This window comes from Siniperca chuatsi, linkage group LG11 (genome assembly GCF_020085105.1).
Source record: "Siniperca chuatsi isolate FFG_IHB_CAS linkage group LG11, ASM2008510v1, whole genome shotgun sequence".
NCBI lineage: Eukaryota > Metazoa > Chordata > Actinopteri > Centrarchiformes > Sinipercidae > Siniperca > Siniperca chuatsi.
The window spans coordinates 18421137-18436830 of record NC_058052.1 but is presented as its reverse complement, the minus strand read 5'-3'; the positions used below and the strand labels follow the sequence as shown (position 1 = coordinate 18436830).

Genomic DNA, 15694 nt, shown 5'->3' with positions numbered 1-15694 from the left:
GCTTCTGTGTTTATACATACAGCCCATGGATTAATTGTGCTGCTGCCCCTGTGTTGTCAAGTTCAACGTGGACCCAGTACAGCAAAAACTTCCCCTCTATCAGTGATGTCATATGATGCACTTCCTCTCTACCTTGTTTTCCAAGGCACATCTGAATTTATTGTGAACACACACTTCCTCTCATGCGCGTGTGTACCTACCTTGTGTGTGTGTATGTGTGTACACGTACATGCTTGTGTGCAGTATGTAAACATCCCTGACCTTTTGAACTGATGATTGCCAACCTTCGGTTCATTGGTAAAGCTGTTTGTCATACTGTGCTGAAACCTACAGTATGTGACCTGCCAGAGTTCTGAAAGACTGCTGTGCATACAGTATGTAATACATGCATGGTGATTTGTGTTTATTATGTTTGGTTGAATCACATATGTGATTTTAGAGAGGCAGACTATCATCTGAAGGGATCTGGAACATATATAACACATGATAACGACAATCTAACATGCTGCAGACCAGTGGCTTTAGCTCAGGAGCAATCTCAATAATCCCTATAATCTGTATCTTATATCACCTGTATGGGCTGATTACATGGTGAGCAATATTGCTGGCATTAACCATATCAGAGTGTGTAACAGCTGCTAAACTGTGCTGTCTCAGGCAGAACAGTCTGTATTTCTCATGGGTCCACTACAAATGACCCATTCTCTGTACCGTGCTGAGATATAGAGGATGTGAATCACACACAAAGTCATTTCTTTTTTTTAAGATTATCTTTTGGGCAATTTTGCCTTTATTTGACAACCAGTAGAGAGAGACAGGAAACATGGGGAAAGAGGGGGTACAACATGCAGGTCCCACGGCCAGGATTTTAGCCGAGGACGTTGCGGTTATGTGGTACTTGCCTTAACTATTAGGTTACCAGGAGGCCCTGCACATAAAAGTAATTTCTACTTTGAAAAGGATTTCTCATTAAAGCTTTTATATCAAGCTTTTATGGCTAAGAGTTTTGGGAGGTTTTGTGTGAAACATGATTATGATACACTCTACAAATGCATGAAAGTGCATTATAATGTGCAGTTCACACATGCATTTTATTATCTTGAGAAATCTATGTACAGCGAGGTAATATAATCAATCATTTACGACACTCTCCAGGATGTGTTTCCTGCTGATGCAGATAAATGAAACCCATGATAAATACGGATATTATGCACCATCAACATCCGCAGCCCCACTCCACCATATCAAAAACTCCAACGCAGATAATAGATTTTCTACTCACCTACACCAAGGCAATAGTTCACCCCACTGACACCATACTGAGTATATCACAGTCTAATTTAAAAAATAAAAGAGCTGCAGCCTTTTTAAAGAGTTCGTGAAAAAGGCTGCAAATGCATTGCCACTGTGGTCTCATTTGGAGGCTCTTCCTCTGTGTTAAGTGCTCAGAAACCAAACAGAAAATCGCTTACCTAATTGTTCTGCTAGGTAGCACCCTCGACAAGTGACCCACTCTCTGTACAGTTTATGTGAGGTTAAAAGCAGTTAAAACTGGGAGATGTTCAACTCAGTGTTCCCTTACATGAATGAGAAATGTATATATAGGGAGAGTTACACAGAAAGAGAAAGAGAAACACAAAACACAACCTGACCATATTGGCTAAGTGCTGTGACAATACCCTCACCATCCTCTCTACTGCTGCAGGCCCCTAAAAATAGGTCTGTAGCAGTGAACAAATAGATGATACCGTATGCTGACATACTGCATTAGGGCATTAATGTATTTAAGTGTTTCATCAAAAGCAAAAGGGGCAATAACTGGAACACATACAATTTTGGCAAAATGATTCCTCAAAATGTTTGACTTTATCTGCTGCACACCAACTACAGTTTTAGGAAGTTGATTCCAGCTACATAATCACATAAATATGTGAATAACGTCATGCAGACCCTTTATTGCAGGTCAGAAGTATGTGATTTTCTTCATGGCCAAATCAACTTAAACTATCACTTTGTATAAAAAAAAAAATCGAGCTTAACACTGATCTTCCCCAGAGATCTCTGGGTCTGGAAAATCAATCACGCTTTTAGGGAACGAGGGAGGCAAAAAGAGAAAGTGAACCTAAGATAGGGAGAGACTTAAAGAGAAAAAAAAAAGAAGACTATGAGAGACTTTGAGCTAGCTTGGCTCTGATATTTGGCTCTGATCCCACTGGTCAAAAAACTACCACTCTAATCTTTTCCCCAAGCAACACCTAAGACTGCTCTCTCTCTTTTTTTCTTATTGTCCTTCAAGACCAGGCAACTTTCCCAAGGGCGCTCTGCATTATCCACAAACTCTTTAGCCAACTAATTAAAGATGGCAGGAGGCAGAATGTGATTACTATGTGCTCTAAGCTTAACAAAAACTACAACTACAATGTCATCGGGGAAAAAGAGGTGAAATCCACAATCAGATCAATACTCAATATAACGTGTGCTCCTCATCTCTTCTTTCCAGACAAGATGTGTGTTTTAGGATAGTTGTCTCTGCACACATGCACACAGTATTAAAGAGGAGCTGGAGTAGATCTGACTGCCAGAGTATTATGTTTTCCAGCCTGACACTGACAAAAAGCCAGCAGCAGGTAAAGCCACTTATAGCCACTGCAGTTGACCTGTATGAAACTCTTGTATTTCGTTGGTGGGGATTGATATCTCGGGTACCAGTGAGACAATGAAATATGATCCAGGACGTATGACTTAAGTGATAAATCAATGACTTTGAAGGCTTAACAGACACCGAACAGCAGCAATCATTTTATCCTCCGTCGCGACAATCACCACTTCAACAGTGGAAATGTGCTGTTCATGTTACAGAGTAATCTACCAGGAATGTGAACATGTATTGCATATATTTGTTTGGCCAATGTATTGGCCGATGATGTTGCATTGCATTGCAGCAAAAGCTAAGCCAGGTTCAACTTTCTTGCCAGATGGCCCTGCCCTTTTCTTTTTTTCCTGGAGCTCTCTGCATTGGCCAACACAGTGGTCTCATTAAAAGCAAAAGTTTGATATTTTGAGTGACACACTTATTCGCTTTCTGACTCTTATATCTGTGTTGAATATAAGGCTACAGCCAGCAGCCGGTTTACCTTAGCACAAAAACTGCAAACAGGGGGAAACAGGTAGCCTGGCACTGTCCAAATGTAACAAAATCCACCTACCAGCATCGCTAAAGCTCACTAATTAACTAATTATATCTCATTTGTTTATTACGTACAAGAACCAAAGTGACAACTCTCCATTTATGCCGGAATATTTGCTCTGAGCAGTTGCCAGGCAACCAGTGGAGACTCCAGGAAGTTACTGGTCACAGCCAAGAAATAGGCCAGCACACAACCCCATATAAAACAGCAAATTGGCTAACCGGCCGCTGGCTGTTGCCTTATATTTATTTATCAATATTCTCATCTAACCTATAGTCAAAACGCAAATAAGCGTATTTCCCAAAATGTTGAACTATTCCTTTAAATGAATGAGGGGGCTCAGTTTTTTCATGCAGTGCTGTTGTCTGTAGTAGTATGTTCTTCTTATACTGCAATCAGTGTGCAAAAATATAAAGTACATTGGACATCAGTTTTCTCTGCTATACTGTATCATAACGAAAAATCAGAGAATAAGTGGCATACACAATGAAGCAAAGTGAAGCAAAATAAGCTATTAGAAACCCCTTGCTTGTAGGTGACTGGTGTTTATCCTTGTAATAATGCGTGAATTGATTGTGACAGGCAGAACAAAATGCCTTGGCATCCAAAGTAAAGTCACACAGAGACCTGGCCACCAAAGTCTGAGTACACGTGTTGGCACCAAACAGCAGCCTGAGGACCAACGTTCCCCACTGGTGACTTTGACAGGGTCTCAGGTTGCATGGTGACAGAAGAGCTGCTCAGTGAAAACACAAGCATGCATGTGGAGAGCGTGGGAGGAAGGGATAGGAAGAAACAGCAAGAGATAGGGGGGTAGAAAAAACCTGGATATAGACAGAGAGACGTGACAGGAAGAGAGCATGACAACAACTTGATCACTGACATGCAGGGACAGAGGAAGTGCGAGTGATGGAAGAGTTGCTGAAAGAGGCAGCAGAAGTAGACTGCCAAAAGTGTTGTTTGTGAAGTTTACTGCTGCTCAACATCCAGCATCCATTTATTTCCTGACCTCATGCAGGTCATAGGTCAGCACAGGTTTATTTAGACTGCATGGAAACCCATCATTACTGACTAGTAACACATATAAAAGCTCCTTTTACAACCCAGATTAGGCATCAGAGTTGACAGCCAAACAAGCTAGCAGCCAATTCTTTTCCACATAAATAGCACCGCTGAAAGACAGAACCACATACAGTTCAACTTATCTCATAATCTTGACAGATCCAATTAAAGTATCAATCAAAGGAAACCTGGGACCTCTCTTTGTCTGGCCTGAGCTCCTCCTCACTGAATGGACTTGGTAATAATATACCTCCTCTGTGGTACCACACATTGAGAGAGATCTTAGCATTGTCAGCTGTGTTATTGAAATGGGGTGCATCTTCTTTCCCACAGAAAACACACTGAGGATGTTGCTATGGGAATTTTTTTTGTCAAAAATATAATGATGTTGTTTAGATGTCATGTGTTCCAAAAGGGCTCTTTCCTCTTTTCTTTCCTGCCACAGAAGAATGAAAGGAAATGTTCTCACTGGGAAGCACATAGCCTTGTACAGAGAGCTAGTTAGACTAACTCATCCAGCTCATTGTGTTTCAAGGAGAAAAGCTGAAAAGAAATGTATTTTAATAAAAACAGCATACTTGAATAGGACTGAAGTGACTTGCAATGAATACATCTTGTATGAAAGTTATGGACGTATATGGATGACAAGACTGGAGCGAGCACAAAACAAATTTGAATCTAGTGAATAAATAATCTTGTTTTTACGCAGAGTAATTTTGAGAGTCAAATTAATTTAAAAGTAGTTACTACCTATGTATCATAGGGGACCGTGTTAGCTTCATGTTAATTTCTAGTGTGATTTTCTGAACCAGATGTAGGCTTTTCATATTTCTACATTTTCTGTTTTTATGAATAATTTTAACAGTGAAAATTATTAGAGCCAAAAACATTTATGAATGAGGCTCATTGTCACTTCTGAGCAGAATGCTACCCTCAGAAATCTAATGAGCCTGATATGGGGTGTTTGGGTTTACTGACTACGACTCCATGTGGGATTCAAAAAACTAATGGTTCAAACAAAACAATCAAAAAAATAAAATCATTATGGGCAGTGGCTACATTCAGAATGACAGCATTTCATTTTCAAGATAGGTATGACCCTGCAGAGAAGCAATATATTCAGAAGCTGACATTTTTCCTTGTGCAGACTTTAACTTTGAAAAAGACATGACCCTGACGTCTGGATGTGGGCGTGTCCTGTTGCAGCTTACTAGTCAAAAATGGTTGGCAAGTGACCTCTTGCAATTTCTAAGTGCTCAGAAGCTGCCAAAACAGCTGATGAAAATTGAGAGAGCAGACTTGGAAATAAGCACTAGAATTATCGGGATGACACGTTCAAATTGGATTCTGCTACAAATCTGTGCCTGTGGTCTCACAAATGTTGACTTGCAGACTGAGTAGCGCTCACAATTTGTTTTGTGCTTTCTCAAATCTTTTGTTGTCAATATACTTCCACATAAAGTAAACTACATTCACCAATGACACAGGTGTCAAAAAAGCAACATTAGAATGTAAAGCATATCATGAAGTGTTTCTGTTCATGTATTTATTTTCTCAAAATCTGAGTTTGTTATTGTATTCTCTATAGAACTGACGGTGGCTCCAAGAAACTGGGTATCAATTCTCAATACTTTTTTGATACTGACCAAAATGTATCTGACAACTGTCAACTGAGATTCGTAATGTTGTTTTTCTTTTTTTGATATGACAATTTCTGATTTTGATCAAACCTTTAAATTAAATTTTATTTAGGCAATTGTTTGATTGAAACCAGAAATTTAAATATAGAAAATAAGTGGGCCAAGATGTACATCTTGGATACTCATTTCACTTTCTCTCCTACACACACAAATACACACACACACACACACACACACACACACACACACACACACACACACACACACACACACACACACACACGAGCACCTTGGTCCCCCAGACAGTACTATTGAAGTCTTTAATCAAGACTAATGTGGAATGTCCCATACGGCCACCATTAATCATTTGAACCTGGCCGACTGTGCCATTGATCAATGCTATGCATCAAAGCAGCTGCTCCTGGCACAAGTCTGCATGTCTGTCCAGCTCGGTACAACACGTCAAGCCTCAAATATTGTATGTGACATGGCCATTCTCATTGCTCTTACGGGAAAAAAACATGACAGAGTAATGGGAAAACATTTTCTCCTTTTTAACCATGTTAAGCTACTTATTTTAAATGAGCTGGCATGTGGGACAAAGAAGTTAATATGTAACAGCATATAAGACTGTTACAATTAAAATCAAGCAGAGAGGCCAGTCTAAGTCACGTCCCGATGTGCTGCTCTGGTACAAAGCTGACGAAAAACGAAATAAAAACTAACAAATGAACATTTACTGTGAACTGACTTTTTTGGCGCAGACATTCACAAACAGGAACATTTTGAACTGAGGTTTGCAGGGCTCTTCTTTTGACAACTGTGATACACTTCTGGTGATACCTTGTAAAAGTGAAAGAAAATTCTGAGTCTGTTAAATACAGAGGCAGTCCACTCACAGCCTATACTATATATTTTTATTCAGACAGTTGATCCCAGTGACCGGCAAAGGACACAAAAGAAGTGGCCTAAACCACCCAGGGAATTTAAATCCAATCCAAACATAGGTGTTTGTCCGTGCAATGAACACAAAATTTACAAGGTATACAAATACAAAGAGACTCTGACTCTCTTACGCGCGCACACACACACACACACACAGGAACTACATTCAGTCTTGCTGTACGCCATCTATGGAAACACTCCACTCACACACACACACAGTGGACCCCCACTGATGTCTCTCCTCAGTAGATCTGTACTGTTGCCAAGTTTTCCTGGGATAGAGCCAAGCGGCTAACAAACAGCAGTTTATTAATTGGATCTGGTAGCGTGTTTATATTGGTGAGGACTGAGATCATTTCACACTGGCCTTGGAACAGGTGTGCTCTGCAGCGGTGCCAAATGAGCAAACTGCACGGGCTCAGCAGATTCAAGCAAAAAAGGATGAGCCTTCACAGAAAACCTGCCATAACTCAGCACAAAGAGGCACCACTTATTAAGCTCTTGAGCCCTCTGCATTCAGATCTATTCACTTCCACAGAACACTTTGGTTGTTTGTTCTTTTTCCCTTGATTCTGCATCTTTTTACGTCTTAACCTCCAATGTTTTCACCACATTTCTCCTTAAGTAGCATTAAAGTTAAATAAGTTCCACACAATGTTGCTTCTATGTTTCTCACCTGTTTTCTTCGAAGACATACTATGCTTACATTGAGTTAAATGGAAACTAATGTATTTTTCAACCTGGACCCTATTTTCCCATGTTTTTGTGTCTAAGTGACTAATGGAGACAACAAGTTTTTAAATTGGTCCAGTATTGAGCGACAGCGCTGCAGCTGGCAACAGCGAAACGAGCTGCAATGTAATCCTTCCGGTCAATAGCGCACTGTCAATGTACATCCACTAAAAGTGATTGTTTTTGCCACTGACAGGCTCAGATTGTAATTATAAGTGTCTGACAACATTATGGAAAGGACCCTACAGAGACAGACCTTTTTGTGAAAGAGTAAGATCCTTTTTGTTTAACCAGAAATTATGCCATTATATTGCTCTCCTTAACGCCAGACAAATACAACAATTTTACATTGCAGAGGTAGATGAGTTAGATGTGAAAATATTGGGAGAGAAACGAGTGGGAGTTCGGGCATCAGAGAGGCAGCGGGGAGAAACAGCGTGTAAAACCAGAATATTTTTACATCTAACTCGTGAATTAAGGGTTTATTTTGACTAAACCAGAGGTGGTGATTGTTTGAACAATAGAATAATGGGTTAGGGTTAGAATAATGAAGTGTGTTTTATGATGATCTGCGTGGTAAAATTGCTGTATTTGTCAATGGAGTTTGGTGGTGTTAAGGAGAGCGATATAATGGCTGTTTCTGGTTAAACAAAAAGGATCTTACTCTTTAACAAAAAGGTCTGTCTCTGTAGGGTCCTTTCCATAATGTTGTCTGACACTTATAATAACAATCGGAGCCTGTCAGTGGCAAAAACAATCACTTTTAGTGGATGTACATTGACAGTGCGCTATTGACTGGAAGGATTACATTGCAGCTTGTTTCGCTGTTGCCAGCTGCAGCGCTCTCGCTCAATACTGGACCAATTTAAAATCTTGTTGTCCCCATTAGTCACTTAGACACAAAAACATGGGAAAATAGGTTGAAAAATACATTAGTTTCCCTTTAAGTATTCAAACATTAGATGCTATTTTGGACCATTACATCAAATAGAAAATTGCAGATGCGTTGACAATAATTTCATACATGTTCCATGTTAATTTATACTCAGAAATTTCATGATGATTTGGACTAGAATTAAGTTGAAGCTTAAAGAATAAGGTTTTGAGGGTCTGAACATCGCTTGGCTGTTCAAAATGTAATAATGACTTGTTAGTAGAACATGTGCTGTTTAGGTTTAATTAAAATATTCAATATATTTCTTCATATATGATGAGATTTTGTTGCTGTGGGAACATCACATACTGATGATCAAATTCAGTATTGTCCAAAGATAATGTTTTATGGCTCAAAATCAGTAAAACCTGACTGTTGTGCTCCCTATTGAGCTCTATTAAAACACAAACCTATTCTGCGTAGCCTTGCTGCATTAAACATAAACTGTAGAGTGGCATGAAAAAATAAGACGCTGCTATGAGGATATGAAGATATCCACACTGACAGTGTGTGCCAGCGAGTGAAAGTAGGAGGGCAGCTTTAGGTTAAAAAAGAAATTTCCGTACCACACCTTTAACGTGCTGTTATTATGAAAACTGCCTTTTAACTTCCATATTTTGTTCTTGCTGGAGATGAAGAAAAACCCTAAAAAGGAACCATTTCTCTTAATGCTGAGCAATTCAACTATCAAGCATATCTCAGTGATATTAGATTGGTTCAGCTAACTTTAATGTACTTCAAGTGTGCAATGTGCATATGTTTAATGTAGGAAAATATACATATCGGCGCCGGACTCAGTGTTACCGGATACAAAATATTACCGTAAATTATTCAGAAAAACTTCAAGGCCTCCCTGCATCCTTAGCATTTTCCTTTCATGTGCCCTCATCTTTCCTTTTGACCCAGACTGAGCGGTTATAGCCTTGACAAAATAGACCCGAGACGTAGAGTTCAGAGACCACCTGTTCTGAGTTGGCTGAACTGGTGAAGCGATATCAGAGGACACATCTGGGCTGACAGGGAACAGGCCGGATGGGAATGGCAGCATGCTCGCTCCCGAGCCTCAGGCTAGTGACGGATGACTCACAGCTGATGCTGAGGTCAATAGAGATCACATGGAGAACGGGGAATGGAAGGGTCAGTCAGGACAGTGTTTTTCTATGAAATGTGTCATTTCTGGACAGGGACAATATATTTAGAGGAATTTTTTTGTTTGTTTGGCATATAATTTGAATTGTCTTAATGAGGGTTGGCAGGGCACCTTGAGTTATGGGCGAGTGGAAATAAGACAGGGGGAGAAGTGTTATTTCTTTATCTGCTCACATAATAGGCAGTTTGTTGAAATAGCCTCTTTAAATCTTTCTAAAAGTGGTTTTAGATTTGCAATATTTCAGAGTTGTTGGCTGTTATGACGAATTGTTAGCTGTTGGTTTTCATTTTCAAACTTCCAGAAAGGTTCTGTACTTTGAAAAGGGGAAGCAGCCAGAAAATCAAAAAAATAAATAAATTTGTGTTTGTTCTTGATTTATCAGTGATGGAGGTCCGACCAGTTGTGGACCAAGTCCATCATTCCAGTGTCAATATCTGTATCCCAAAGCAGCAAGGTAAAATATTATTTCTCCACTCCCTCTGAATCAGAAACATTGGTAGAAACAAGACCTGAGACAGTGATGCCATTATTCTTGTGAGATTATAAATTTCCCCCGACATGTAACCTGGCCTCTACGCACATTTTTCTTCTGGCTTTACAGCAATCTTTCCTCTCTATATGAAACAGTTTGTTCATGAGTATGTGTGTGTATCTACATATTTATGAACTCCAACTGATCCCCAGCCCTCGTTTCACAGTTCACTGTGTTATTTTCCTCAGTCTGGAAGGGAGTGGAGTGATGAGAGGGAAAGCAAAGGAGAGGAGGACAAGCATGTCCTCAGAGCTCTCTTCTCCCTTATTCTTTATCAGCTTTCATCTCTCAGCCCTTCAGAGAGACTGAACCATAAAAGAGTCCAATCACTAGGGGACATATTATTTTTCCCTCCTTGAATACTATATCATAGCCCAGACCCATACAACTTCTCCTCCTCTTGCATATATAACTCCAGCCAGCCATAGCTGGGAGTGTGGGTTTATCTATTGGCTCTGTGTATGATTAACATAATAAATATCAAGTTTCTGTCCTGGTGCTCACAATGAGTATGGAAAGACAATTAAATAAATCAGAGGAAAACTCACTCATTTTTCTCCAACAACAGGATCAGCTGTTCACCTTCCACACGTACCAGCAGCTGGAGTGACGCAGGATAACTCTGAAACACAAAATGATGGGAGTGTTGAGGTGGGGCCCGGATCTCACCCATCCTGTCAGTGGATCAGCATTTGTGTGAAGCTTCACCTTACTTTGACACACAGACTGTATACAAGGCAGGATGTGGCAAGGCACAATAGTGTTAGAGGAACAGGAAGAAAGTTGCCACATCCTACACTTCCCAAGACTGTGCATGACACAAAAGTAGGTACATAGGACTAGTTTCATAACTTTAAAGTTATAATCCTATAGTCTAATTTTTGATACTATATATGGTCAGCATTTTTTATGCAATAGCTATTCAATGTATTCACATTCAATGACTACCTTTATATATAGTAGTTTTCATTGTTAGTGGCAGAGTCTGCCATTCCCGCACTGGATTCAAATTGCCTATCTACGCATGAGGGATTCACAGGAAACAATGCATGTATGTAATCCAGCATAATTATATCTCATTGATGACAGCCTCACTGTTTATTGTTCACTCGTTTTACACCACATCAGAGCTATTTTAAGTTACTGCCAATGCAAATGGAACATCCTACTTTCTTTAGCATAAAAACTGTATTTCAGTGCAGGAACAACTGTGATGACTATGTGATGTGAGTATTTTGATGCCACTGATTTATGGCTGCAAGAACCCGGGAAATTAAGGTGATGCATGAGATTTCACTCACAATGTCAAATATCATTTTAAGATTTAAATCCAAATCAAATCTCAAAACAGCAATTTCCTACCAAACAGCTCCAAGATGACTTGATGCTTTTCAGAATAGTTATCTAAGTGAAGAAGTGCCCTTGCAGGAGGACAGAAGCAAAGTGTATTCATGCCTGAGGCCAAATGATGTCACCAGACCATTCTTACAACATGAACATAAAAATACAAGAAAAAGACAGACATGGAGAATTTTAAAAAGGATTAATGTATCCTAGCCAGCAGCAAGACAGAAATTGTCAGACATGTGCACAGTAAGGAAGAGACATAGATTTATGTATCATTAGTTGATATTTCAGATGTACTATGTCCTCTTTCACAGAGACATTTCTTAGGTCTGCTGACCGATGCCTTCAGACCAATATTTTGCCAGTCGCTCTGCAGCTCTGTCTGAGAGTCAGCGTGTCTATGTTTGTGTGTAAGTGTGGCTGCAAATGTGTGTGTGGAGAGTGGATGTCACTGTAAGTAATGACTCTGCAATACTTTACGACTACTTGATAACCTTCTATTGGCACAAGGAGCAGCTATATAAATCTGTTATCCGGGGAGGTTTAAGTCTTAGTGCAGTAAGACAATCACCAGCTGCCCTAGCGGTCAGTTTAATTTGGGAAGGGCCAGTTTGTAGATAGCCTACTGAAAAACCACTGTATCTCCTCAACAAAAATGTCAGCAGTAGCTGGTGGTTATATATATGATGTAGTTGACAACTGGGTGCTTAATTAAGTCCATAAAGCTAAAAGTTATTTTTTTTCTCATGCCTACAGTATGTGATAAACAATTCATGTAATTAACATCACTGCCCTTCTTCTACTGACTGACTTTGAGAGAGGAGCATAAGGCTGGGAAAAACAACACTCTCAGATGATGACTTCCCTACACCAGGAAAAATGTTTGATTGCTCAGGGAGTTCTCAACACCTACGCATCTCCCTCCTCTGGAAAAGTTTCCTTAAGTTGTGGTGGGGGATGCCGAATTTCAAAGATTGTCTTTTCCAACTGTAGTAGGTGGGTCAGACTGGTTTTGAGAGAACTGAGGACACTGTACATATATATGGATGCATCTTTTAATCTAGCATATGATGCAGGAAAGAAATTACGTGTTACAAAGCTGCTTCACGCTCTCTAATCTTCTCCACAGCATCAGGTTTGTGCACTGCTGACTTGTAAAACTGTTGAAAGGCTGACGAGTTTGGGGAATAATTTTACAGAGTGTATCGCCTACGGGGGAAACAAACAAAAGAGGACATATTTAAAACAAATGAGAGGGAGCTAGCAAGGAGAGAAACCACAACAGGGAACCGACAGAGGATAAACAGAGCTGAGGAAGGGACTTTCTACTGAAGAAAATCAAGCAAGCGGGTAAACAGGCAACAGGGGAGGGAATCATATACTGCGGTTATGTCCACCAAAAAGCCAGACATCTGTACTTGGCTGAGCTCTTGGAAGCACACTTGGAAGACAGCTTATTAGCATTAAGCTAGTGCTGCTAAGTGGCCCTGTGAGTATTTACCCCGGCCGTGAGCTGGCAGAGAGGTCTTCGTTCCTTGCCCTTCAGCAGCAGAGGTACGGTGGTCCCATAGCGTTCTGGTTTGGTCGCTTCCCCTCGCTGTTTAGCCTTGTCTGGACTACTTCCTGTAAAAAAAGACCATGAGAACAAATTAAAGACTTGAATGATGAAATTTAACATCACATTACAAACATCACAGATGCTTATACAGTAGATTTTGTTAAACTGGCATGTAGACAAAAGGGGTCAGCGATATAGGTCAAAGCTACACTGTAATAGCCTCAAAAATTCAAGCGCAACAATAATGTTTCAGACAGAAAAAACCCTGCAACAAAGGCAGGGAAGCCTCAAACACATGGCACAGCACTACTAAAGATTGTGGACTGCACTGTTAGTAAAAGCTCACTCTTGTTCCTGTGAGGAGATGTGCTGTCCCCCAAAGGGCCTCCGCAATAGGACCACAGCAGCAGACAGAGATAGATGCTCTCACATGGTTTATGAGGGACTCAGCCTTTACAATATCTCCAGACAGGAATGGAGTAAAAAAAAAAAAAAAAAAAAAAAAAAAACTGGCAGGATGAAATTGTCCTTTCCACTTCATATTTTTGTTTCTATCTTTTCATCTTTCCTTCCCTTTCCTTTATATAGTAGGTCAGAAACTGGCACTGCAGTCTGCTGCTTTTATCTGTTTCCTCCTCCTTTCCACTTTCTCTTTTTAACATATAATTTTACTCCTCTTTTAAACGCTTACTGAAGTGAAATTATCAAAGTTAGAAGCCAATTATGCTAATAAGCCCAGACTGCTCATTTGGGAGGCAAACAGTATGGGATGTATATATAGCATAGGATGAAATATAATAAACCGGATCAGTGGCTTCAAGCAGAATGTGGGAATCATAGTCACAATTCCCTCTGCTTTCTCAGCTCTCCTCCTACAGACAACTGAGGCTGTCCCTAATGCTCCCACGGCCTTCCTGAGCATGTCTGTATTGTACCAGGCCCAGCAGGCTTCCTGTGAAGCCCAATAAATGTTACAAACCCAGAGAGGAGCTGTGGAGATCTAGTAGAGAGGGAGTGTTAGAGGGGAGGGGAGAGGTTGTTTGAGGTTTCACACTCCTGCTATCACCAAAGGAAGACTGAGAGAACATGCTGTGTCTATTTACTGTACGTCTAAGGTTTAGGCATGTTCCCCAATCCCTTGAGATAGGAACGTCAAGCATCTGCGTTTGTCTGCATGTGCATGTGTAGCGTCATGCAGGGTACAACAAGAGTTCAGTAGTACACTGAGCAGCAATACTACAGTCTGACATATTTTGTTTGCTCTTCCTCTCTCTCTCCTCCCAGCTGGAGATGTCTTCATTTTCAAGCACTGTCTCTTAAAAGTCTACCATTTCTTTTCTTTGAAGATAAAATTTAGCGATGACTCCTGCGTCACCATAACTGCATTACTTACAACTTCAAAGAGTGTGTGTGACGGCAATTGCTATGTGCTCTCACTGTGGCCCAGACTCTCCATTTATCCAGTGCATAATAAGCTAACAAGGGCATAAAAGCGACCTCCTGTATTTAATGGGGTATTTGAACATGTGCCGATGGTAGTTTGTTGGTTTTAGTGGTGCATGAAAACCACGTTAGACAGACGGAGCAGCATGACTGAGACCACAGGCTGTGGCGAGAGTGCCATTAAAAAGTAGCTATAAAAGGAAAGTCAAGCAGACGTCTTGTTAATAAAAGACTTCAACGCTTCCGCTGGTGTCCCTCGCAATTCATTTAGATGTCTCAGAAACTGAATGAGTTTGTGTTAATTAAACCATACCAATGCAGAGAGGAAACTAGAGGAGGGGTATGCTCAAAACAAACTAGTTCGTACAACATGCCATCAGACCACATCTTAGGGCAAAAGTGTTTATAATTGTTCTGGTTGGTCACGCTCGAAGAGAGAGAAGTTCAAATTCTACCTACTTTCTCACTTCTGCACACTTGCAGCGTGAAGTGGGCATGGTTGTTAGATCGTTTATTTTCTGAACATTACAATATATGTTGTGGCCCCCCCAATTCGGGGGTTTCAAACACTGTTCAATGGTCTGACAAGCACTTTGCTTGAAGCATACTGACCTCTTTAATGTGTGAATTAATGTGTATGTGTATTGTGTGTGCAAGGAAGCTGCATGCTGTATGTGAGTTTGTCATGGTTTTTGTGTGTACCACGCCTGAGTACAAGCTGGATAAAGATTAAAGTTTATATGCAACATCCGTCATTGCTCCCCAAAAAGAAGCATTCCCTTCAAACAGCAAAGAAATATGACATTCATGATCATTCTCATGGGCTTTATCCTCTTTGGGAACCTTTGAAATTCAAACTAAAACTGGGTTAATCCCATATGTTTTCTGGAGAGTATCTTGATTGCTAAGCCAACCACAGTTGTATCCCCACATTGGACACAAGGGAAAATCAGCTGCGGGTCATACATCTAAAAAACACAAGTCTGTTTGGCAGCCAAAAACATCTTTCCCCCACTCTCTCTTTAAATAGCCTCAAAAGCCAGATCTCTTTTAAAGCTATCTCCATTTTGATGATCTAACAGGGTTGATTCTTCTCTGCCGTTCCAGCCCGAGCATGGGTGTTTTACTAATTAACTGGTAGGTAATGTGAATTGAAACAGGGG

At 40.4% G+C, this 15694-nt stretch overlaps 1 protein-coding gene across 4 annotated transcripts in view; it reads right to left on the bottom strand.

The window, feature by feature from the left end:
* adam12b (ADAM metallopeptidase domain 12b) overlaps positions 1-15694 on the bottom strand; it is an 82819-nt gene that overhangs the window by 55373 nt on the left and 11752 nt on the right. For 3 of the 4 annotated variants that reach the window (XR_006379933.1, XM_044214776.1, XM_044214777.1), the window contains 2 exons: positions 13032-13153; positions 10732-10805 (listed from right to left, as the gene is read on the bottom strand). Coding sequence is in view for 3 of the 4 variants with exons in the window: in XM_044214776.1 (XP_044070711.1) it covers positions 10732-10805; positions 13032-13153 (196 nt within the window). In the remaining variant the exon portion in view is untranslated. Of the gene's footprint in view, positions 1-10731; positions 10806-13031; positions 13154-15694 lie in introns of those variants that run through there. The other variant, XM_044214779.1, reaches the window with a different exon arrangement.